The sequence below is a fragment of the Verticillium dahliae genome, genomic scaffold (genome assembly GCF_000150675.1).
Source record: "Verticillium dahliae VdLs.17 supercont1.6 genomic scaffold, whole genome shotgun sequence".
Taxonomy (NCBI): Eukaryota; Fungi; Ascomycota; class Sordariomycetes; order Glomerellales; family Plectosphaerellaceae; genus Verticillium; species Verticillium dahliae.
The window spans coordinates 264524-285543 of record NW_009276926.1 but is presented as its reverse complement, the minus strand read 5'-3'; the positions used below and the strand labels follow the sequence as shown (position 1 = coordinate 285543).

Sequence of the window (21020 nt, the reverse complement as noted above, 5' to 3'; positions counted from 1 at the left end):
GATCAAATCAAGTCGGTCCGTGGCCCGTGGAGGTCAACCAAAGCGCCTAGAGATCTCCAGGCAGCGCCTCTCTTATCTCGAGGACCGCTCAAGGGAATTACATATGATATTGACAGGCAAAAGGCTGTGTGGATAAAAAGCGAATACCACGTCGACTTCTCATTGCGAGATATCGTTTGGGCGCATTGGGCCATAGCCTTTGAATATCCCCCGCCTGTTGAGAGACAAGGTGTCCTCGATGTCATAAAGCTAAGATCCCAGCCAATTCTTCTGAAACCTTGGAGTTTAACGAAGTGATGACATCAAGCAACTGCGAGAAAAGTGCATTGGCACGAGCAGCTAAGACCTGATCATCCGTCTGGTGGGCAATGCCAAACAACTCCACACCGGCCTGGCGCAGCTTCTCTGCCTGCCGAGTTCTCAGCCAAAATCAATGGGTACGGGGCTCATTTTAAAGTCGGTGCAACTTACGCCTGGTTCACCGTTGGCCTGCAAGCTTTCGAATGGGACCGACTTGACTGCTAACAGCATGTCATTGCTGATTTTCAACCTGCGCATGGCGAGCATGGAGCCGTCATTTGTCAAACCAAACAGATGACACAAGCCGTGTTTCTCTGCTTGTCGAATAATGGCGAGCCGAAAGCAGTGGTATGTGACTATAAGGTTCGTCTTCTGGGCCCAAAAGGAGCGACGGTACTGCAGCGCAACAGCTTCATCAGGCGCGGAGTAGGAGTCAGGATTCGCCAGCCATGGCGGCAAGTCGTCAAGAAGCGCACAGAAGGTGAGATAGGCGTGCATGATGGCGTTGGCGCGCGTCACCGGCGTCCCGGCTTCGCTCTGTGGTGCTCGCGCACGCGCGTGGGCGATTATCTTCATGTCAAGGAGGATGTCCGTGCCTGATCTCCAGAGTTGGGTCGACATGTGAAAAGCGGTCATCGTCTTCTCTTCGAATTGAAAGGAAGATTCTCCGTGGAGTAGCCTGCGTGCGACGGGCCCTCGATGGCCAGGGTAATGGGCTGCTCGAGGCAGAGATCCATTATCATGGAGGGGACGCCGTTCAAGACCGACGCTGACTTGTCGCCCTGGTACATACACCAAAACATGCGCCGTAATCGCTGTGCCTCTATGTCGTCGACCCCGGTTAGAGACGTCTCGTCATATAGTCGAAGGGTGATGGCCAGAAACCAGGCGGAACGAAGTAGATGCATGGCAGCGCGGATCTTCCCAAAGAAGTGAAGAGTGTTTGACTGGAAATACCGGAGGAGAAGAGAGCTCGAGTTTGGATGCTCTATATCAAAGTCTTCATAGCAGGAGAGCATGTTTCTTGATGCCGAGAGAAAGCTCTTTGCGAGGTCAGAAGCGTCATAAGGGGTGACTGGATGTGGTTCCGCCAGGGTGCACATTACGGCGCAGAGAGCAGTGAGTAAAGTGTACGATCTCATCTCTTCGAGAGTGAATCCACCATCATCTTCTCCGCCTTTTACCGATGTCGTGGATGGTGAAACGGGATGCTGCTGTGATGGAGTCAAAAGAGGGATGGCACTGTACAGACTCTTGATATGGACTGCGGGACAAAAGGGAAACCTGTACATGACAAACTTGTCGATCCATTTGCTGGCAAGGTCCTGGGGTTGTCCGAATTTGCAGATGGCTGTTGAGAAGTTTCTATGGGTTTGAAGAGCTACCGACTGAACGCCAAGGGTGGATTGGCGAGGCGTGCAAGCGTGTTGGCCAGCTCCGATGAAGCTGGCTGTTAGTCCTGGTGTTGTTATGGAGCGAGCATGTACTGATTCTGGTGAGTGAGACGATATGACATCGTTAGAATGTCTAGCCTCGCTTTCTGGCGTGCCATGGCCATGAGGTGGTGCATAGATTGTGATCGCATCATTGAAGCTCGGCTCGTGTGCTGCTAGTGATGTCGCGAGGGTGTCATTGCCAGAAGGAGGAACTTTGGAGGACTTCTGGGCGATAGGCTTTGGCCCTCCTCTTCGTCGGGGTGCCTTGTACTTGCATGCGGTCCCATAAAGCTGGCAATTCCCGCACAGGGGCGCCTTGGATTCGCATTTGATCTTGCGAACGCGACAGGCGTCACACGCCATGGTCGACACGCTGCGTCTCATCGCCCGAAATAACCTGGACGATGCGACTTGCATACGTTGACTTGAACGTGTGGTACCTTGTTCGTTTGTTGTTGTGCAGGCACCAGTACCTGGACGATGGACTGCCTTTAAAACTCCACGGAGAAACCAGCCATCAGCCGTGGTCGGCCTGATAGCCTCAACTGTGTGGGGTGGGAGGTTGATCATGGGGAACATTCGGACTGGCGCGGCATGAAACATACAACTACAGGACTGTGGCGCTCCTTTTGCCTGGATGACTGGTAATCTTTTAGGAAAGGCATGTTGGGGTGTTGTCGATTTGCCTGCGACATCCGTAAATGTGTATGGCCAAGCAAGCAACGCTCGCCAAGAAGCATGACGCCCGGCGGTACTTTGCCAATCTCAGTATGAAGAAAGCCCAAGAAGAGATCGTGTGCCTATTGCCAGGTTCGGGGCATCATGAGCAGTTTCACAGACATGTCGGACGTCTTCGAGCCTAGAAAGAGTCACAGGCAGTCAACCATGGCCCTGTTCGCTCAGTGGGCGAGAATCGGTCTTCGGGTTCGGAGCTAACCAGCCCACAAAAGACCCCTCACAAATGTCATGACGTGTAACGACATGGACGTTCGCTGACAAACGGCCACCCTCTCTAATCTCATCGTCACGCGGCTCAGTACCATAACCTTTAGTCCAACAGGCAAACTTCCTTCGATCAGGAATTATTCAATAAACCACATTTGCGTCCAACACCCTTCACAGAATCTCAAAATGGCTCCTGCGAGAATCGGCGTCGTCACCGGCGCAAACAAAGGCATCGGCTTGGCCGTTGGTAAGCGCCCCCGTCTGCGATCCGGCGTCGTAGACCTATCCTGCTTACTCTCGTTATAGTCCGTCAACTGGCGCTTCAGTACCCCACGTCACACATTGAGAACGGCTCCTTTTTGGTCTATCTTACCTCCCGCGACGACACCCGCGGCAAAGAAGCTGTCGCATCTCTGGAACAGGAACTCCAGAAATCCAAGGTTCTTGCGACAGATGGGGGAGCCACTGAAGTCAAGCATCATCAACTGGATATCTCCGATTCAAAGAGCATTAAGACCCTTGCAGACTATCTGAAAAAGGAGCACCCAGATGGCATTGACTTCGTCATCAATAATGCCGGTATTGCCCTAGAGGGCTTCGGTAAGTCCGAGATGATCGAGACGGCGAGGACACCAGACTGACGGCCGCCAAGACAATGATGTGGTGAAGAAGACGATCGCGTGCAATTACTACAGCACTCTGGAGGCCACGCGCGCCTGGATCCCCACCCTCAAGGCCGATGGCCGCATCGTCAACGTGGCCTCCATCTCCGGCGCGCTAAACAAGTACTCTCGCAGCATCAGGGACCGTTTCATCAACGCAGAGGCCGTCGATGATGTCACGGATCTCATGGAAGAGTTCACAGCCGCCGTTGCGAAAGGCACGCATGAGGCTGACGGATGGCCCAGTGCTGCGTATGCCGTGTCGAAAGCTGGCGAGATCGCACAGACGAGGGCCATTGCAAAGGAATTGAAGGACGACGGCAGCAAGATTCTCATCAACTCTTGCCATCCCGGCTGGGTCGTGACTGATATGACCAAGGGCAAGGGGACGAAGACGGCCGATCAGGGAGCGCAGACGCCGGTTCAACTGGCGATTGAGGATATTGGCGGCAAGTCGGGCACGTACTGGTCTGACGAGAAAGAGGTCGACTGGACTGCTTGAGGGGATTTGGCTGGCTTGGACCGATGTCCCAAAGTAGTGAGGCGAGGTTGCCATCATGTTGGCTGATATCTTAAGCTTCTTCTAGAAACAATGAATCAGATCTACTGCTGCAGGCCTGCAGCATAGCGAAATTCACCGAAGGAAAGCCTAGTTTTCATGTATGAGCTACCCCGTATATACACCTATCCTTCATTCATGAAATGTCACCAGTGCATGCTACGCCCGACAACGCCGCGCTCCATGTTGCCCCATCCTGGAAAGCGAAAGGGTATCGTGCACAAGCCTCCTCAGACAAGGACATACTTCTCCGTCTTCACCTTGCCGTCATTCAAATCATCAACCAGTTGCACGTGAGCCCTCTCCTCCTCCTCAGTGAAGGCCATGAAAATTCCGTTGAGCAGTACATAATCACCCCGATCGCTAAACTTGCGTATCGCAAACAAGGAATCCTCCGTCGCACCCTTGAAAGACACAATCGGGTCACCAACGCGGACGCCCGTCACGCGTTCGGCGACACCGAGGATGCCGGCATCAGTAAGGAAGTACTGCGCCTCGTGCAGCCACTTGAGCAGTTTTGCGTTGTAGAGCGACCAGATCTCACGCTCCTCGGTGGGCAGCGCGTCCGTCGTGCGCGTCACGATGGCGTCGTACCACGTCGTCCACTGTTCGGGGGTGAAGCGGACATCCTGACCGCCGGTGAAGGCGGCGCGGAGGGACTCGACAAATTCGACGCGGCGTTCTTGACGGGACTGGCCGGGTCGCGGGTGGTAGGTGACGAGGTATTCGGTCTGTATCAAAACGCGAGCAAGCTGGACGTAACAGTCGGCATCAGTGATGGAGCTGTCTGGGTCTTCGGGAATGGTCGATGGATCTTGAACGTAGGCAATGGTGTAACGATGAGCGCCTTTGACCGCGAGGCGACGCAGATCTTCCGAGAAGACGACATCATCACTACCAGGATTGATGCCACCGCGTTCTTTGGGAGGATAACCTTTGAACCGCAGCGAACGGATTTGCCAGGATCCGGCCCAAATGTGAGTCCAGTTTGGTGACCACGATGGCAGCCCCTCATCGCGGGATCGATGGTCGGAGAGACGTAGGAAATCGAGATCGCGTGTGCGCAGGATGGTGGCAGCCGTCACCTCGCGATAAAGCGCGTGGACAGGCTTTCGATAATCAATGTCGACATCCTGGCTCTTAGGGCCGCAAATACCGAGCAACGAGTAGATCATGTCGCGGGGATCCGTTAGCTCGCGGCCACGACAGGTTCGCAGCAAGTCGATCAGGTCGTTGGCAAAAACGCCATGATCGGTGCGCTCGCGACAAAAGTTCATGGCTCTGATACCGAAAAGGTCGAAGATGCGATTCGAACCCGGGAACAGGAGACTTGCTCGGTGGTCCTGGCCGAATTTGGCGATGCCGTCGGCGGCGGCGGCTATTGCGCTCCAGGACAGCTGATGCTCACCGACTTGAAGAGTCACACTTTCAGAGAGGCAGACCTCCTGAATTACCCACTGTCGACGAAAGTATGAACGTTCGGTTAGCTTGAGGAGGGTGAAAAGAGCGACAGGTGGATGGCGGGCGACAACTTCAGGATAGGCGTCAGATCCAGCCTCTTCAATTGCGCGGGCAAGGTCAAAAGCAGCGCCAATGTCCATATGCTCGCCTGGCTTGAGTTCGTCTTCATCCTCCTCCGGAACGCCGACCCAGCAAATGACAGCCTCGCTGCGCAAGTAGATCTTGTTCATGAGGCGAACCTGGTAGTTCTTCTCAATAACATTGCGCTGATCGATGCAAATCGAGTCGAGCCAAACAGTACGAGGCTTGTCTTCGTAGCGCAGGTGGTCGAGCGCCTTTTCGACATTTTCGGTGACGAGAAAGGGAGCGCCGTTGATTGTGATGGGCTGCGTAAACGTTGCCTTTTTCCAGGTGTAGGAGAGAGCTAGGTAGCTGGGACAATCGTCGGCAAAATGACGCGTCAGATGGCCAACAAGGGGTTCGCCTTGTTTTCCAGGTTCAATGGTCAACAGTCGGATGGTGTTGAGGCCGTGAATGGCAGGCAGGGCTTCCAGGGTCTCGACGTAATTGTTGACATGGTAGCCATCAAGCAATGGCGCATGGCTGTAGGCCTTTAAGGAGCCCATGATACTGTGCAATGTCGCGAGCGATAAAGCGCGAGGCGAGGAACGAGTGACGGTGACGGTCCGACTCGAGCAAGTGGCGATAGGAACAACTGTAAACGTCCATGACAACTTGGCAAGCGGCGATTCTGGGCTTTAGTACCGAAAGCTCCCCGTCGAGTGATGATTGTCTGATGTCTGCGACCGTCAGGCGGCCTCAAATCCCTATTGGGTCATGATCCATGCTTCTGCCCTACAGGGGGAAGGATTTTATGCAATGGTACGTTGCTGTGACTGCATCGCTGGCTGCATTTACTGGACGAAGGGACTTTGGTAGGTGCCCCCCTAAGACCTCCCTCGTCTCAGCCTACCAGGACCAGGAGGTGATCGTAACCTCACGTCGCACAAAGTGGAAAATGACCTTGGCGTCAGCGTTCTCGCCCCCACGACATAAGCTGCGCGGGGTCAAAAGCTTGTGCGTGACCTGCGCGTCGGTGTCCCTTCGTGGTCCATGTCGAAGGATCGCTGACATGGAACTTGGGTGAAGTGCCTACCTGCAGGAGCAGGGATGCAGTGAAAATGGCGAAGACCGCTAGCTTCAGGGAGGGCAACCCCGCTTCGACGCTGGGGGGTTGTCGAGGCTCATATTTGCGGGAGAGCGAGAAAGTTGATGGAAAAAGAACGAGGTTGACACACTGAAGACTTTCTCCCCTGGAAATCGATACCGTTGCTGGCAGAAATTCTGGCCCAAACCCCTCCGACGTAGCCCTGGAAGCTGGCGAGCCCTTGCCGCAGCAACGCGGCTGGTCTATTGGGCACGTCCGCCCCTTTAGTGTATCACAACGTTCCGAAGCTCTCGCCAGTGTGTTCAGAGGCGCTGCGGCATCTACAAAACCACCTGCAGTTCTTCGAGGTCCTGTGGTCAAAGTCGAACCTTCTTTCCGTCAAGACACTAGTCGAAAATGTTCTTCTCTCCTAGTCAAAGAGAAACCAGAGCCCTTGACATCGCTGTCGGTTGTATGTTTCGGTTTCGGGAGCACGATCATCCTCATTCTGAGTGCCCATGATGAATGGTGTGCGGGTACTAAGCTGTAGAGACAACCAGAGGAATCAAGTTGCTCCTCAAACCAAATATCTGTTTCTTTCAATGAGGTATTGGTTGCAAAATTCATGGAATCCTGGCAAGAGTCGCTGTGTGCCCGTCCACAGAGGTCTGCAGAATACGGGCCAGGTTCTGTCGAATTCATGCTTGATCGCAACAGGCAAGTCAACCAGCATCGGACGAAGAAACAACAAGGCTTGATTATTTTATTTACTCTTCAGCTTTTTTTGTTTTCAAAGGCAGATGTTCTATGAGCAGCGACGACCACGGCATTCGACTTGACAGTATCGGTCGCTGGTCCCCGCCCTACTGGGTCTTATACACGTCCTGTGGCGGGGTAATCGTAACCACACGCCCTGTCCCATCTGAAGCGCCAAGGCCCCGGTATGAAAGGATACCAGCCCAAGTCTATCGAATGACTTTTCAGAATAGCTGGATATATCAAAAGATAATCTATGACAATACCTCAATCTACCGTCCTGTTGACTCCCCTTTTCTCAACGTAGCTCCAAAGCGTCCCAGAGATCGCACAACCATGGCAAGCCCCAAGGGCTAGCATCGCCCCTTGACCTATCATGACTTGTCTTCTCGAGATCTACTACCAAGCGTGATGTGCCCCTACCTGGCTCATCTGAGCTGTGGGCCCAGAATTTATGTTGCGACCACATGCTGACTTGTCGATCGACCGTTGAATGAGGCTGAGAAACGCCTGAAATCAAACCATACGGAGACCTCAGCATTTCTCCGATTGCATCCTGTCATCATTATGCCACTCAGTGCTTCATAGGCATGAAAGTGTTTCGAGGATTTGACGGAAGGCTGAGGCTGTTCAGACCCGACTTAACGCGAAACGTCTCAACATGAGCGCGCAGAGGGTCGCTCTGCCTCAGGAACAAGAGCTAGCCATTAGTGGCAGCATCGTCGTCGCTCGTATTGCAACAGCTGAGGATGTTCTCACAGTCCTGAAGGAGGATATCTATTCTCACCCATGGGTCTGGGACCTGAAGAACGTTCTGATCTACCCAGTTCTTGCTCGGAGGCTTCTTTCCACATTGACAAGCACACTGTTGATGAGAGCGTGCATCCGTACTTCAAATGTGTGTACCAAAAGGCGCTAGAGTGATGTCAGGCTCGTGGGGTACCGGGGATCGGTTGAGTAGCCCCTCAGTACACGACCTGACCAACTTTCTTAGGTAGCTTGTAGCTCATTCCTACCTTTAAAGGCACAAATACCCCCGAAGACATGGCCTGTACAGTAAAACAATTGCCGATTTTGAAAGAGGTCACCACCACATTGCGAACTCCAGAATTCCTTGCGCCATGAGCGTCATCACGGGATCTGGTGTTGTCCAGCGGGGGAATCAATTAGCTACAGAGCAGATCGAACTCCCATCCCTCGGAGACCATCATGTACTCGTCAAGGTTGAATGGGCAGCTTTCAATCCAACAGATCGTGAGTTTCAAAATCCAGCATATCACATATCGAGCCCACGTCTCACACTCTGAAGTCGCATTCGATCTCAACGCATTCGGGGACGGCGCTGTGCTGGGCTGTGACTTTTGGGCGTCGTTGTAGAAACACACCCGTCCGTCACCAGACTGGCTGTCGGCGACGAATTGCTGCCCTTGTATGGGGTGGTAAGTGTTTGAACCGTCTTTGCGTAACAGGCAAAAGACATCTGACAATAACGGTTCGCTAGGCGAGATCAAGGGGCTCGGGGCATATTCGTACGCAGCATCTCTACTCATTCCCCGAAATGGTCGTTGACTTGCTAGGACACACTGCCACGCCGACGAACGCATCTCCTTCAGGGTCCCCGACACTTTAAGCCACTCGAGCGCATGCTCCATCCCTCTTGCTGCGAACACTGCCTGGCTTGCGCTGTTTTCTCAGGGCTGCCTGGCGCTGGCCAGAGAGACTACCGCAATAAGGCCACCCATCCTAATCTGGGGAGGAAGCTGTAAGCCATCTTTCTTGAACCTACAGAAGAAGCGGCCTGCTGAACGTCGCGGCAAGCCACTGTCGGCTACTTCGCCATCCAAATGGCGAGGCTACACGGCCACGAAGTCATCACGACATGCAGTCCCTGCAACTTCGAGTTGGCAAGACGAGCGGGAGTGACTCACGTCTTCGACTATAACGACCCAGAAGTCACGGCCAAGACTCGCTCCGCGGCCCCGGACTTGGCCCACGTTTTCGACACCATCGGTTCGGCGACGTCCTCGGCTACGGCATGCGAGGCGATGGACGGCCGGCCTGGAGTCTTGTGCACCGTCCGGCCGGGCAAGGCCAACAAGGGGGACGTGCCGCCTAACGTCAAAGTCACGGATGTTTTCGTATTCACTGCCTTTCCGAAGCCGCATTCCTACAGGGGGACGGCACACTGGCCCGTACGTATCGAAGACGTTGTTCTTGTACCTACGTTGTGCTCTCGTTGCTGACGGTTCAGGTGACGCAGATTAACATGACGGACCACGAACTGAGCGTTGAGCTGTACGATCAACTGCCGACGCTCCTGGCAGATGGCAAACTCGTGCCTCCGACGGTGAAGGTTGTGGGAGCGCTTGGTCCAGAGACCGTTGCTGAGGCCATGAATCTCAACCGCAGTGGCAAGATATCGGGGGAGAAGCTGTGCTTCAGGGTGTCGGCGGATGCTGCTGCCGAGACCGAGGGTGCAAAGTAGTGGGGTCATCATCCAGAGGTCACTTGAGCCACTCAATGCTTGCAATAGGGGGTTGCCTACGCCGGTGATCCTTCTATGCTCCCTCATTTTCTTGCTGTGATTTCCGACACTACTGATGGACGTTTGCCCCCCGAAATTTGTGTCCGTTCTCAGCTCTTATGATCTCGCCAAAACTCGAAATATTAGATTAATAAAAGGTCCTCAAGCAGTAAGAATGCAGTGACATACAGGTGAGTATGTATCCCAGGTGAGAGGAATCGAAACACAAGAGGGACGGAATGTTTTCTACCCTCGCCCTTTGCACTCCCATGGCAAATCAAGCATCCAGAGCATAGAAACTGGTCTCAAGACACAGCCAAATCGTTAACATGTTGCTGGCAAGCGGGAGCCCATGGCAACCATCTGGCTCAGTGTAGAAAACAGCAGACAGGAGGTTATCAATCTAGGTAGGCTAATCAAGAATCACGTGTGACGCATGCAGTCCTCATGTGAAATCGTGATGTGAACCCCTCCCCATCTGGTCTCGGGAATTCGCGGGCGTCTCAGACACAGGGCCTGGTGACCGATGAGGCAACCACCCGACCTCGTGCCAGGCATCCCGACCCCCTAACTCTAGGCAAGACTGTTGAACTTGAGTCATCTTTCACTGTGTCGGGCAAATTGATGTCATGTCTCACACGAACATTGTCCAATGCTGCAATACTCCAAATTGCCCTCAGTACCTATGGAAAGTCTGACCCAGAGCTCTCTCGATGACGCGACAATAAACAATGGTACAAAGACTAAAATGCTATTCGTCTCAGCATACAGAGCCGCCGGCTGCCATGATTTCAGAAAGGACAAAGGAAAACAAAATGCTACGTTCTCGCACAGAGTCCCTCACACACCATTCCATCATCGCCAGATGGCCAGGATAAGAGGGCCAGTCCGCAGCGGGCGCTTTGCCCGCCTCAAAAAGCGTCAGAGGCGTCCCTTCCCCGCTCCGGCGAGATGAAGAGGCAGAAAAAAAATGTACAAGCCTCTCCAGTCAAGCAAAGAGAAAGGGAAAGAAGCATCCTCCACAGCGGACCTGTTACGAGCCGTCTCCCAACACGATCCAAACTCCGGTGGCAGCGTCCTCCATCACGGTCGTCGTCGCCACATCGTCTGCGTCTCGCTCGCGTGGCAGGACAGCCCACTCCGTCTCGTCGTCAAGCTCGTTGTCCTCGTCACGCTCAGCCCTCTCGTCACTCTCCTCCTCCTCCTCCTCAGCCTCGTCGGGGATCAGGTCGGGCGTGTGTCCGGCAGGCGGCTCATCGACGGCAGGCAGGGACCGCCAGACGGTGCGGTAGCCCCGCCTGTGACGACCCTCGGCTGCGGCAGCGGCGGCCATCTCGCGCGATTCGGAGAGCAGATAGCGCGCCACATCGTCGTCGTCCTCGAGCCCCGTGAAGTCCCAGTCCATCTGCAGCGCCAGGCTCTCGGTCGTGGACGCCCTGCTGCGTGTGGCCGCGGCACCGCGATGGTTGCGCTTGGTGGTCCGGCGGTGCGAGGCAGCGCGCGTTGTGATGGAGTAGACGGGCTCGTCGCGGACAATGGCGTCTAGGCCGAAGCCCGCACCCCGCGTGTGGTCGTCATCGTAGAGAAGACCGAGCCTGTAGAGCTCGGCGACGTCAGCATCGTCATCGTCGCCGGCAAGCCTCGCGGCAGCGGCAGCGGCAACGGCCACAGGGGAGCGCTTCGTGGTGCGGGGGTCCCAGAAGGCGTTCTGGCGCTCGAGCGAGGGGACGCGGTCGCGCGAGCCGTCGCTCGGTAGGGGAACGGTGCTGCGGGCAAGGCGGATGCCGTCGTGGTCCGAGTCGGGGGCGGCACCGTGGTGACGGCGGGCGCGGTGGTCGTTGCGGCGAGGGACGTGGACGTGGGCTTCGCGGGAGAGGACAGGGAGGTCTTCGGGGGCGAAGCCACGCTCGAGGAGGGCGCGGGCGACAGCCTTGGGGTGAGCGGATCGGGGCTTGCGGATGGCGCTGGGACGGGGGCAGGTGATGGGGAAGTGCTTGGCCGCAAAGGCCAGGTCGACAGGCGAGTTGTGAAGAGCAAGGCCCATTGTGTCGTGTGGGTTGGGTGGGTTAAGTAGGTGCGTTGTCAGGCAGATGTGATGAGTTGTCTCAGGCAGTCGTCTTCGGCAGGGTGTAGGAAGTTGATGCTGTGTCGAGATGTGTTCTGATGAAAAGTTGACAGATGCGCAAGGGCGCAGAAGGGCGCGGTGGTGGTGGTTGTGCTAGGTAACAGATGGAAGGGGAGAGATCTGGGGGGAAGGGGTGCGAAGGTTCGAGGATGGGCTTATATGTCATCTGACGAACAAGCAAGACAGCCGGGCTGTTACGGATGCGATAAGGCTTTGTTGTGTCGTATCCAGGTTGGAAGAGCCATGGCCACGGTCAGCATGGCCAGGCGAGAGCGAGGGTCGAGAGTAGCCAGGAAGCGGCGGGCATCGAAGAGTCACCGGCCGGCGGCGCGCAACGACAACGACGCCATGGTGGTGACATTGACGTGATGGCTCATTGGAGGATAAGGGAGGTCATGTTGCCCGTGGGGTGTGTCTTTAGCGTGTGTAGGAGGATGGATGGCGATGGTGAAGGTGGTGATGGTGATGGACGTAGATAGTGTAGTGGATAAAGGGAAGAGGCTGAGGCTCAGACGTCGATGCACAGTGACTCAACAGACCCGAGGGGTGTCCCCGAGCGAGCCAAGGGGTGCCCCCAAGAGAGCAGAGCCAGGTGACTCATGACGGCCACTGACAGCCCGTCGTGCCTGGCCTTTGTTGGGCCCTGACGCCTGGTGTTGGGGGTGTTGGGGGGTCCTGGGGGTCCTGGGGTCCCTGGGGGTGGCCTTTCCCCCTCTGGCCATGGGCGCAGCTCCAGCGCGCATTGCCTCACCATGCCGTCCCCGAAGGCCCTGTCATTGGCGCGATCTGCTGCTGGGGGCGTGCTGAAGAGGTGCACGGGGCTGGAATGCAGCCCCGTCATTGGGGAGGCCTGCGAGGTTGCCTGGGCGGATGATGCCATTGCTGTTTTCTGCCTTGACCGCGGTGCCTCGACCTACCTGCTTGTCCTGCTTTGTGGGTGGTACAGGTGCCTCTTCGTCCGTGTCATCCATCTGCCACATGACAATGGTCGTCCATCTCGATCAGTGGCCTGGTCCTAGGTCGGTTGCTGTCCCGGCTGGCTGTCTCGTTCTCTTGGTGTCCCACTGTCTGATAACTGAGTCGGCTGCTTTCGTCCCACATGACGATTCCTTATCTTCTCTGCTTTGGAATACCCCAAACTAAACGCCTGCAGCCTGCCGCCGCCCGCTGCCACTGGCCCAACGCGGAAATGCGCCCTGGTATTTCGGGCTTGGTAGCCTGGAGCTGGGCTAGGCGGCTGACTGTCGGCGTCTGGGAACCCACGCCCTGAATTGCGCGACCCATGCTGAGCCCTCCAAGTACCCAGTTGCTGAACGAATGGCGGCGCGGGGAGTGACTTCTTCTGCTTTGCATTCAATGGTCCCACATCAAGCGCCATGCTACCGTTTCTCCAATCCTCCGGAAGCGCATATTTGGCCTCAGTACACAAGCCCGACCATGTGAAGGCGCACACTGCGGCTGCGTCGTAGCTTCGCTCGGGCATGAAGTGCCTTCCTCATGCAGTGATCATCACAGGGTCGTCGTTGGGTGAGAGATAGCACATGCGAGACCTGGCGATCGGCGTTTGGATGGTCCATGGCATCCCGATCTCGTGCTGAGGCCATTTCGAGCTACACGCGATGGAGCCGGTGGGAAAAGAACAGCCCTCGGGTGACATATCCCAAAGGCTCAGACGAAGAAATACCTGTACATATGCATCGCTTGTCAGCACAGGCTCGCCATAAGCTTGCCAGCGCGCACCTGCCGTGTGGGAGAATGAGGGACCGCAGGGGCTAGATTCAGAGCCTGAGACCACGGAACGCGTGTAGAAGAGTTGGGCAGGTCACTCCTTGCTGTGGAAGAGCTAGGCAGCAACATGTCTTCTAACCCTCTACAGAGCAATTGACTGCGAATGCGAATATTTCGTTCACAGAAGAGCTCTTCATAAAGTTAGCTGCCAATCGTGAGTAAAATTGACTTCAACCCATGTTATCGAGGTCAAGCACATATTAGACGTGGTCAAGCACTCGAATGTTACAACCCTAGGTATATAGGAGACCTACTTACTTTATTCAACTTCCATCACCTATACTACTTCGCCACTCCTCGACTAAGGGTTAAGCTCTAAACCCTGGGTATCTGGATGTGTAGGACCAAACTTCTTCTGTTGTAAGGAAACGTAGTCCTGCAGCAGAATAAGAGCATCCTGGTGCCGGCCTATTTTTCTCCAGGTAACCGCTAGATCATGCATACTAGCTAGCGTAACGGGATGATCGGGTGCCAACTTCGCCTTATGAGCCTCTAATACCTCTTGCTGTAGCTTCCCGGCCTCCTCGTACCGGCTTTGCCTATAGATCGTTACGGCTAGATCATGCATACTAGCTAGCATAGCGGGATGATCGGGTGCCAACTTCGCCTTATGAGCCTCTAATACCTCTTGCTGTAGCTTCCCGGCCTCCTCGTACCGGCTTTGCCTATAGATCGTTACGGCTAGATCATGCATACTAGCTAGCATAGCGGGATGATCGGGTGCCAACTTCGCCTTATGAGCCTCTAATACCTCTTGCTGTAGCTTCCCGGCCTCCTCGTACCGGCTTTGCCTATAGATCGTTACGGCTAGATCATGCATACTAGCTAGCATAGCGGGATGATCGGGTGCCAACTTCGCCTTATGAGCCTCTAATACCTCTTGCTGTAGCTTCCCGGCCTCCTCGTACCGGTCTTGTCCAAAGAACGTTACGGCTAGAGCATACATACTAGCTAGCGTAGCGGGATGATCGATTCCCAACTTCGCCTTCTGAGTCTTTAGTACCTTTAGGTCTAGCCTCTCAGCCTCATCGTACCGCCTTTGAAATCTAAAGCTTTTTGATAGCATGGCTTGACTTTCAAGGGTGGAGGGATGGCCAGCCTCCAAGGCATCTTCTAGTACCTGGATAGCTTTCTTCAACATCTCTTCCGCTCTGGCAAAGTCACCTATGTCTATCATATAATCCGAAACTTTCGTTAGTAATCTGCTCCACGCCGGGAGGTCACCTTCCAGCTTGGGTTTACTCTCCACGACAGCCTCAACGTGGGGCAGCAGCCGTTGACACTCTCTAAATTTCTCATATCCACCATCAGGGAAATGTTCAGCTGCCACCTGGATGAAGAGCTTCGCCCACCGCCTCCGGTCCCCGAATTCTGAGATCCACAAACGGGTGCAGAACTGGACCAGAGAGTGCATCTCGTAGAGCCCTGGCGCTGTTGGTGCAATGAGTGAGTAGCCCCGCAGTACATCAATGTCGTTTTCGAAGTTTCCTCGTGTGTCGACTTCGTCTGTGTTGGCGTCGGTGTCGGTATAGGTGTCCAGACGTTTGCCGCTTCCCTTGCTACCGACTTCCCCTTCGCTTGCAATGTCCTCATAGCCATGTAGCATGTTCTCCGGTATGTTCTGGGCTTGAAAGCAGCTCATGAGAGACAGGAGGTTGGCTGCCCTGGGCTTCTCCCGCCTGATCTGCTCGAGGGTCACCTGCCACGTCAAGACGATGGAATTAGACGCGTCATCGGGCCGTCCGAGATCCCCTCCATCAATGCGAAGCAACCCGTCTCTTTGTTTTTCGCTCCGGCGAAATTTGTCCAGGTACGACTCGGGGGTCTCTAGCGGGCTCCGCCTGTTGATGTAGGCTGCGGCTTGGTTCACTGCCAAGGGGATATAGTTAAGGGCGCGCATAAGGTTGCTCGCAGTAGCCTCGTCCACCTCTTGATGAAGCTTCTTTCGCAAAAGGTGTAGCGCCTGCTCTTCCTCCATATATGGGATCCGGAGTATTGTGCTGTCGCCACCGGTAAGTTTCTCTGCGGCGTCTAGACTGCGCGATGTGATCAGGATCTTGCCCTTGGCTGTCTTGGGCAGGTATGAAGCCAGTGGTTCCTGATCTTGGTCGTCCTTTGCAAAGAAAACGCTAACGTCATCGGCGTTGTCGACAACCATGAACCATGCGCTGACATCACTGCTTTGTAGACAATCGCGGACCAGCGCCATCACATTGATCTGGGGTTCGTGTCGGCGAGGCAGCGCAAGAACGTCTGCAAGGGTGCGCTAGGACTGTTCAAATGTCTCCTTGTTGTTGCCACGCACCCAGAATATGCTGGTGTCGGGTGAGTCAGAGTGAACCTGGTGTGCGAAATGGATTGCTAATTGGGATTTCCTATTGCTCTGTTAGCCTTCGTCTCGGAAATGAGAGTAGGAGAAGTACCCGAAGCCTCCCATGCCGAGTAGGGCCATCCGTCGGGCGGGCTGTGTGTATTGATGTCTGATCCAATCCCATAGAGCGGATCGGTGAATGTAATCTGGATTAAGCGTAAATGGCAACACATGATGAGGCTTGCGGGAAATCGAAACGTCTTCCGTCGCTTGGGAAGCTAGATTCCTGACACCCTCGTGAATTTCAGAGATCATAGTCCTGATAGAACAGTCAGTCTCGGTCATATGAAGCAGAGTGAGACATCGTGGTCCGTACGTCTGATCTAGCTGGAGCCCGAGCAGAACGGTTTTCTCATAGCGCTCAAGACTGGAGAGAATTCGATTGACCTCTTGGCTCATGAAGGGCCACTTCAAAGCTCGAAAGCCTACACGCCGCATGAACCGACGTGCGGGGTTGGGGGAAAGCTTCTTCTCCAGTTCCCGAAGGTCGCCAGTACATTCGGCAATTGTGCTGGTAAGCTTCCGAGATACCACGAGCAATTCCGCTCTGGGCCCCTCTGCGAGGCGCTTTTCCTTTGCATGCTGAAGGACGACTCCTAGTTGGCTGACCTGGTTTTGAAGACGGCGGATGTCCTCTCGGGCGTTAGCCACGGCCTCGGCGTATTGAACACACAGCGTTGCGACTTTTGCGGAAAGGTCAATGACGGCACCAAGGCTGGCAGCGGCTCCGAGGACCTCCATGATGTCTTCAGATTCGAAGTGATGTTTCTGGGTTGAAATGATGTCTTCTGAGACCAAGGTGCCTGCGATGGTTGATCGGGAGAAGTTTCTGGAGTTGGGATTCGGTACGACCCCTCATTTGGTACATCAGGCTCCTGTCCATGGGAGGGAGCCTGCCAGCGTAAGGCTGCTTCGTGGATGCTTGCCATTGGCACGTGGAAGTGAGGAGGGTCAGGCCAGTCTTTGCCCGTCTGGCTTGGTCTTTCTCTGCCTCGCCTTTCGCCGTCCTATGAGGGAGTGTTGTTATATGTAGTACAACCACACAGCGCCGGTATCACCGAACCAGTAGGATTAGTCTATCTGGACTTGCTCGACACGGGATTCATTCGAATTAGCCAGTAACAGCACTGATGGACTCGCGATGATGCAAGGTCTTGATGAGTCCGGTGATTTGTTTGCGTTTTTTTTTTTGGGGGGGGGGGGTTCGCTGAAGATACGATCTTCTGCTAAGCTACTGGCTTAAGAAGGAGGAGCATCGTCAGGGTGGCTAGGTTATCGATTTGGCAGCTACCACAACACTCGAGTCGCCATCATCGCCACAGGCATCTTCGGCACGGCTTATGCCCCGTCAACGCACCACGGCTTTTTATCAATCGAAATCAGATTCGCTAACTATGAGGGCCTACTATCGGCAGTGATGACAGACAAAGAAAACGCTATACTGTATCCATCCCGCCCGAGTCCCCATGATGGTGCCAAACGGCTAACCAGGCCCAGCCTCGTCTGACCCTGTCTCCGTCTCTTCGAAATTATCCGCGCGCCAGGCATCCTCCAGCCAAGCTCTATATTATTCTCCTTCCTCAAGACAAAAAACCTCCTTCCAGACAAAAGAAACAGCCCCGAACACGTTACCTCAACGGCTTATTCGCGAACCCAACCCTCGGCTGCACCTCGCGGTCGGCCTCCACATAGTCGAAAACGGCAAACTGTGCCTTCAGTAGCGCAGCGCCAAAGATGGCGAACGGGATACCAGCCGAGCTCTGGATGCCGCCGAAGCAATGCGTCTCGTTAACCTGGTTATACCGCACATACCGGCCCGGCAGTTTGCCACGATAGTCGCCGAGGCCAAACGTCCAGTCGGGCAGCGTGGCGTCGCAGGGGAACAGATACGCCGCCCACGACGGGCTGAACCGCGCCCCCTCGACCTGGTCGTAGTAGGCGTCGACGTGCTCGTCCGGCAGCATGAGCAGCGTCGTGCCCGTGTCGACAATGACGCGGTCGAGCGTCGTCGTCCTGTTGTACTCGCCGCCGCCAATCTGCGTGCCGTCGACCTTGATCTCCCAGTACGGGTTGCGCTTTGTCACTGGCGTGTACCCGATGCGTCCCGTGTACTCATTGCGCGCGACGAACCCAAAGTTGTAGTTGCCCGGCCGCCCCGCCTGCAGGTTGGACGTGAAGACGGGCGATGCGAGCGCCGGCATGACATTCTCAAAGTACGTCTTGACCGGCCGCGGCTTGACCGTGTTACCACGCCCAAACCCGAGGCCCAGGATGCCCGACGCGAACGAGTCGCGCGTGAACGACGGTGACACTTGCGACGCCGACTCGATCGCCTGCGCCGCGAACGACGTCTTGCCCAGCGCCACGCGGTCGTTGTACACGTTGCCCGAGGCGCCCGACCCGTCGCCGTATGTGATGCGCCACGTGAGTCCGTCTTGCAGCACCGACGTGTTGGACAGCTCAGGGCTGTAGATGCGGTGATCGCCGCGCTGCCACTCTGGTGTCTCGGACGAGAATGTCCAGAGATCGCCGGACCCTGTGTCGAGGTTCAGGAACACCGTCTGCGGCGGCGACCCGATCTGCACCGGCACGACGTACTGAATGTCCACGTTGCGCGGCGGGAACGCCTGCACCGTACCGAACGACGCTGATTTGTCGTCTGTTGTTCCTGCTTCTGTTAGGAAGAGTATTTTTTTGCCTTGTGGGTTTCGAGATGCTCACCTCGTTGTACGAGCCCCTTGAACCGAGCGTTGACGTGCTTGCCGATGACAATGGCCTCGCGCACCTTGGCAGGCAGCTCGGCGTTGTACTTGATATACGCCCACACCAACTCGTCGAGACCCGTCTGTCCGGCAAAGTCCTTGTTTTCGACCTGTCGTAGCGTGAAGGTGCTGCCGTCGATGTTGGCCGGCTCGGCGACGGCCAGAGGTGACGCCGCCGCTACCGCCGCGAGGCAGTTGAGGTACGTGAGATAATGCATCTCGACGAAAGAACGCAGCCGGCTGCGTGAATCTTGAGACGGAAGAAAAGTGGTAACAGGGTTGCAGTAGGTTGCTTGTGCACAAGTCTTTTCCCCTCCCTCCTTCTCTGAGGACTGTCGCTGCATTTAAACACCATGGACCTCTACCGACCTGGAATGATTCTCATCGCGAGGGCAACTGCGCTCTCGTGCGCCGGCCACTTTACACGGTCCAGAGCGTGGGAGCGCAGGCGCGCGAACAGAGGGAGAGCTCAGGTCTCAGGCTTAAACGGGACTACCGATGGTGAAGAATGGATGAGCCGCGATCGCTCAGGGGAACAGCATCTCATCTCAGCGGCTATGCGTGAGATGTGAGACATTGGGGGTTATTCGTCATCCATGGCCCGAGGAACCATTATTGAACAATGCCAGCGGTCGCGCGCGCGAGTGGGATTGTCCAGGGGGTGAGATATTCGGGAGGATCGATTGGCGATATATTGGGGCCATACCTGATGTTTTGACCAGGTTCGTCTTATGGCACCAGATCGACTTAAGCCCCGGCGGGTTGAGTTCGACGAACGATTTCCCCAGGGAGCTCTAGAGACGGCAATGCAACCCCTTCATTCCAGCGGCTCTTTTACCACGACTCGGCGTCATGACGTCCAATTGTAGTCCACTGTGTACTCCACTGAGGGAAAAGATCCAGCAGGCTGTAAATGGCCAAGAGGGCAAATCACCGAACCGCATCGCCAGGTTCTCCCCCGTCCGTCTGTCATGCTGGACAACCACCACGTGTGACGACGTCGAATATCCCCTGACTATCACTCCCTGGATAGCAGTGCAGTTTCATGTCCCTTGGCTTCAGCTGCGCCCTTCATCCGTCTGGTTGCCAATTACTCCCTTGGCATTATCTTGATCAGATCTACCCAACATAGCTGAAGAACCTGCCCCATCTCCTCCACCATTTACCCTGCTACTTTCGGCGTAGTTGGCCCAGATACCTGTACATTCAATCTGCTACGAGCAGTCTCTTGTGCGAAGATGGCTACCGGCGCTATCGAGAGGAAGTGCCGGCCTGCTCGAGTGCCCGTCCCGCTAACATTCCATCCAGCACCCAAGGTTGCATGGCAGAGTAGCACAGAGCCTAGGGTACCTGCTAATCACCAATACACGACAGCGCATGCCACGATGATAGTCTCCTGCCATACATGTACTCATCTTAAGTAACGTCGGACTCCAGGCTCAGCTTGTTGCGCAGACCAGCAACGGTGTCAACGCTGGGCCTGGCTGCGACGATATTAGACGTCAGTGGTTGGGGATGCATCACTGTGCACTCGTTGGGAATGTGACATCGTAATGTCACTTGACAATCTCGACTGCTAATCGGGAAAGGTCGTGGCTAATCAAGCAACCGGCCTTTCGGAGGGTTTTGACGGAGCGCACGAGCTGGGCCTATACTTTTGCCTCACTATTGCGCTCTGTTTGCCGTGCATGGCGTTATCGTGTTCAAATCCCTAGGTGGAAACAGTCATGTTTTAGTTTTACAACGAGGAGGTTGACTGTGCTCATGCTGGTGGTGACGCCTTCATGTTGGTACGAATGCTCCCAAACGACCACGGCTTGCAAGTGCTGAGAAATTCTGCCAGCAACGAAATTTCCCCTTGAGCCTACTCTGCCGCGACTACTGAAAGTGTGCTGCATTTTTTTTAACGGTTGATCTTAAAAACTTGAAGACAGCAGGGTTGACTTGCAAACGTGCCGCCTCCCCAGAGGTACCTATTTATCGTCAAGTTCGCGATGCAGCGTGGAACACCAACACGCTCGATGTAGGAAGCTTGGCCTTCTCCACAGGGGCACCATAGCCTAAACGCGGATTGAGACAGGCTGGCCCCTTCTGTAACACGACCGTCCGTGCCATGCGGCCCTCATGGCTCCGAAGACCAACTTCTGCACTATTTGTCGTAGCCGCTAGCTGTCCTAATGTTTG

The 21020-nt window shown here is 55.2% G+C and overlaps 7 protein-coding genes across 7 annotated transcripts; 2 read left to right on the top strand and 5 right to left on the bottom strand.

The window, feature by feature from the left end:
- Positions 1 to 241: 241 nt before the first annotated feature.
- Positions 242 to 2099, bottom strand: VDAG_03648 (uncharacterized protein; the record flags this gene model as incomplete). Its single annotated transcript, XM_009653732.1, has 3 exons — positions 242 to 409; positions 472 to 1016; positions 1094 to 2099. The coding sequence occupies 3 exons, from the start codon at positions 2097 to 2099 to the stop codon at positions 242 to 244; spliced, it is 1719 nt and encodes a 572-aa protein (XP_009652027.1).
- Positions 2100 to 2867: 768 nt separating this feature from the next.
- VDAG_03647 (carbonyl reductase) lies at positions 2868 to 3845 on the top strand (the record flags this gene model as incomplete). The annotated part of the gene is made up of 3 exons (XM_009653731.1): positions 2868 to 2928; positions 2988 to 3285; positions 3377 to 3845. The coding sequence occupies 3 exons, from the start codon at positions 2868 to 2870 to the stop codon at positions 3843 to 3845; spliced, it is 828 nt and encodes a 275-aa protein (XP_009652026.1).
- Positions 3846 to 4132: 287 nt separating this feature from the next.
- Positions 4133 to 6058, bottom strand: VDAG_03646 (uncharacterized protein; the record flags this gene model as incomplete). Its single annotated transcript, XM_009653730.1, has 1 exon — positions 4133 to 6058. The coding sequence occupies exon 1, from the start codon at positions 5987 to 5989 to the stop codon at positions 4133 to 4135; it is 1857 nt and encodes a 618-aa protein (XP_009652025.1). The 5' UTR covers positions 5990 to 6058.
- A 2329-nt stretch (positions 6059 to 8387) lies between these two features.
- On the top strand, positions 8388 to 9751 carry VDAG_03645 (uncharacterized protein; the record flags this gene model as incomplete). Its single annotated transcript, XM_009653729.1, has 7 exons — positions 8388 to 8520; positions 8576 to 8610; positions 8666 to 8705; positions 8768 to 8795; positions 8844 to 9028; positions 9085 to 9458; positions 9518 to 9751. The coding sequence occupies 7 exons, from the start codon at positions 8388 to 8390 to the stop codon at positions 9749 to 9751; spliced, it is 1029 nt and encodes a 342-aa protein (XP_009652024.1).
- A 1072-nt stretch (positions 9752 to 10823) lies between these two features.
- On the bottom strand, positions 10824 to 11834 carry VDAG_03644 (uncharacterized protein; the record flags this gene model as incomplete). Its single annotated transcript, XM_009653728.1, has 1 exon — positions 10824 to 11834. One exon carries the CDS (start codon positions 11832 to 11834, stop codon positions 10824 to 10826), a length of 1011 nt encoding a protein of 336 aa, XP_009652023.1.
- Positions 11835 to 14004: 2170 nt separating this feature from the next.
- On the bottom strand, positions 14005 to 16815 carry VDAG_03643 (kinesin light chain 3; the record flags this gene model as incomplete). The annotated part of the gene is made up of 3 exons (XM_009653727.1): positions 14005 to 15969; positions 16009 to 16078; positions 16127 to 16815. The coding sequence occupies 3 exons, from the start codon at positions 16813 to 16815 to the stop codon at positions 14005 to 14007; spliced, it is 2724 nt and encodes a 907-aa protein (XP_009652022.1).
- Positions 16816 to 17702: 887 nt separating this feature from the next.
- VDAG_03642 (endothiapepsin) lies at positions 17703 to 19054 on the bottom strand (the record flags this gene model as incomplete). The annotated part of the gene is made up of 2 exons (XM_009653726.1): positions 17703 to 18742; positions 18796 to 19054. The coding sequence occupies 2 exons, from the start codon at positions 19052 to 19054 to the stop codon at positions 17703 to 17705; spliced, it is 1299 nt and encodes a 432-aa protein (XP_009652021.1).
- Between the last annotated feature and the right edge of the window lie 1966 nt (positions 19055 to 21020).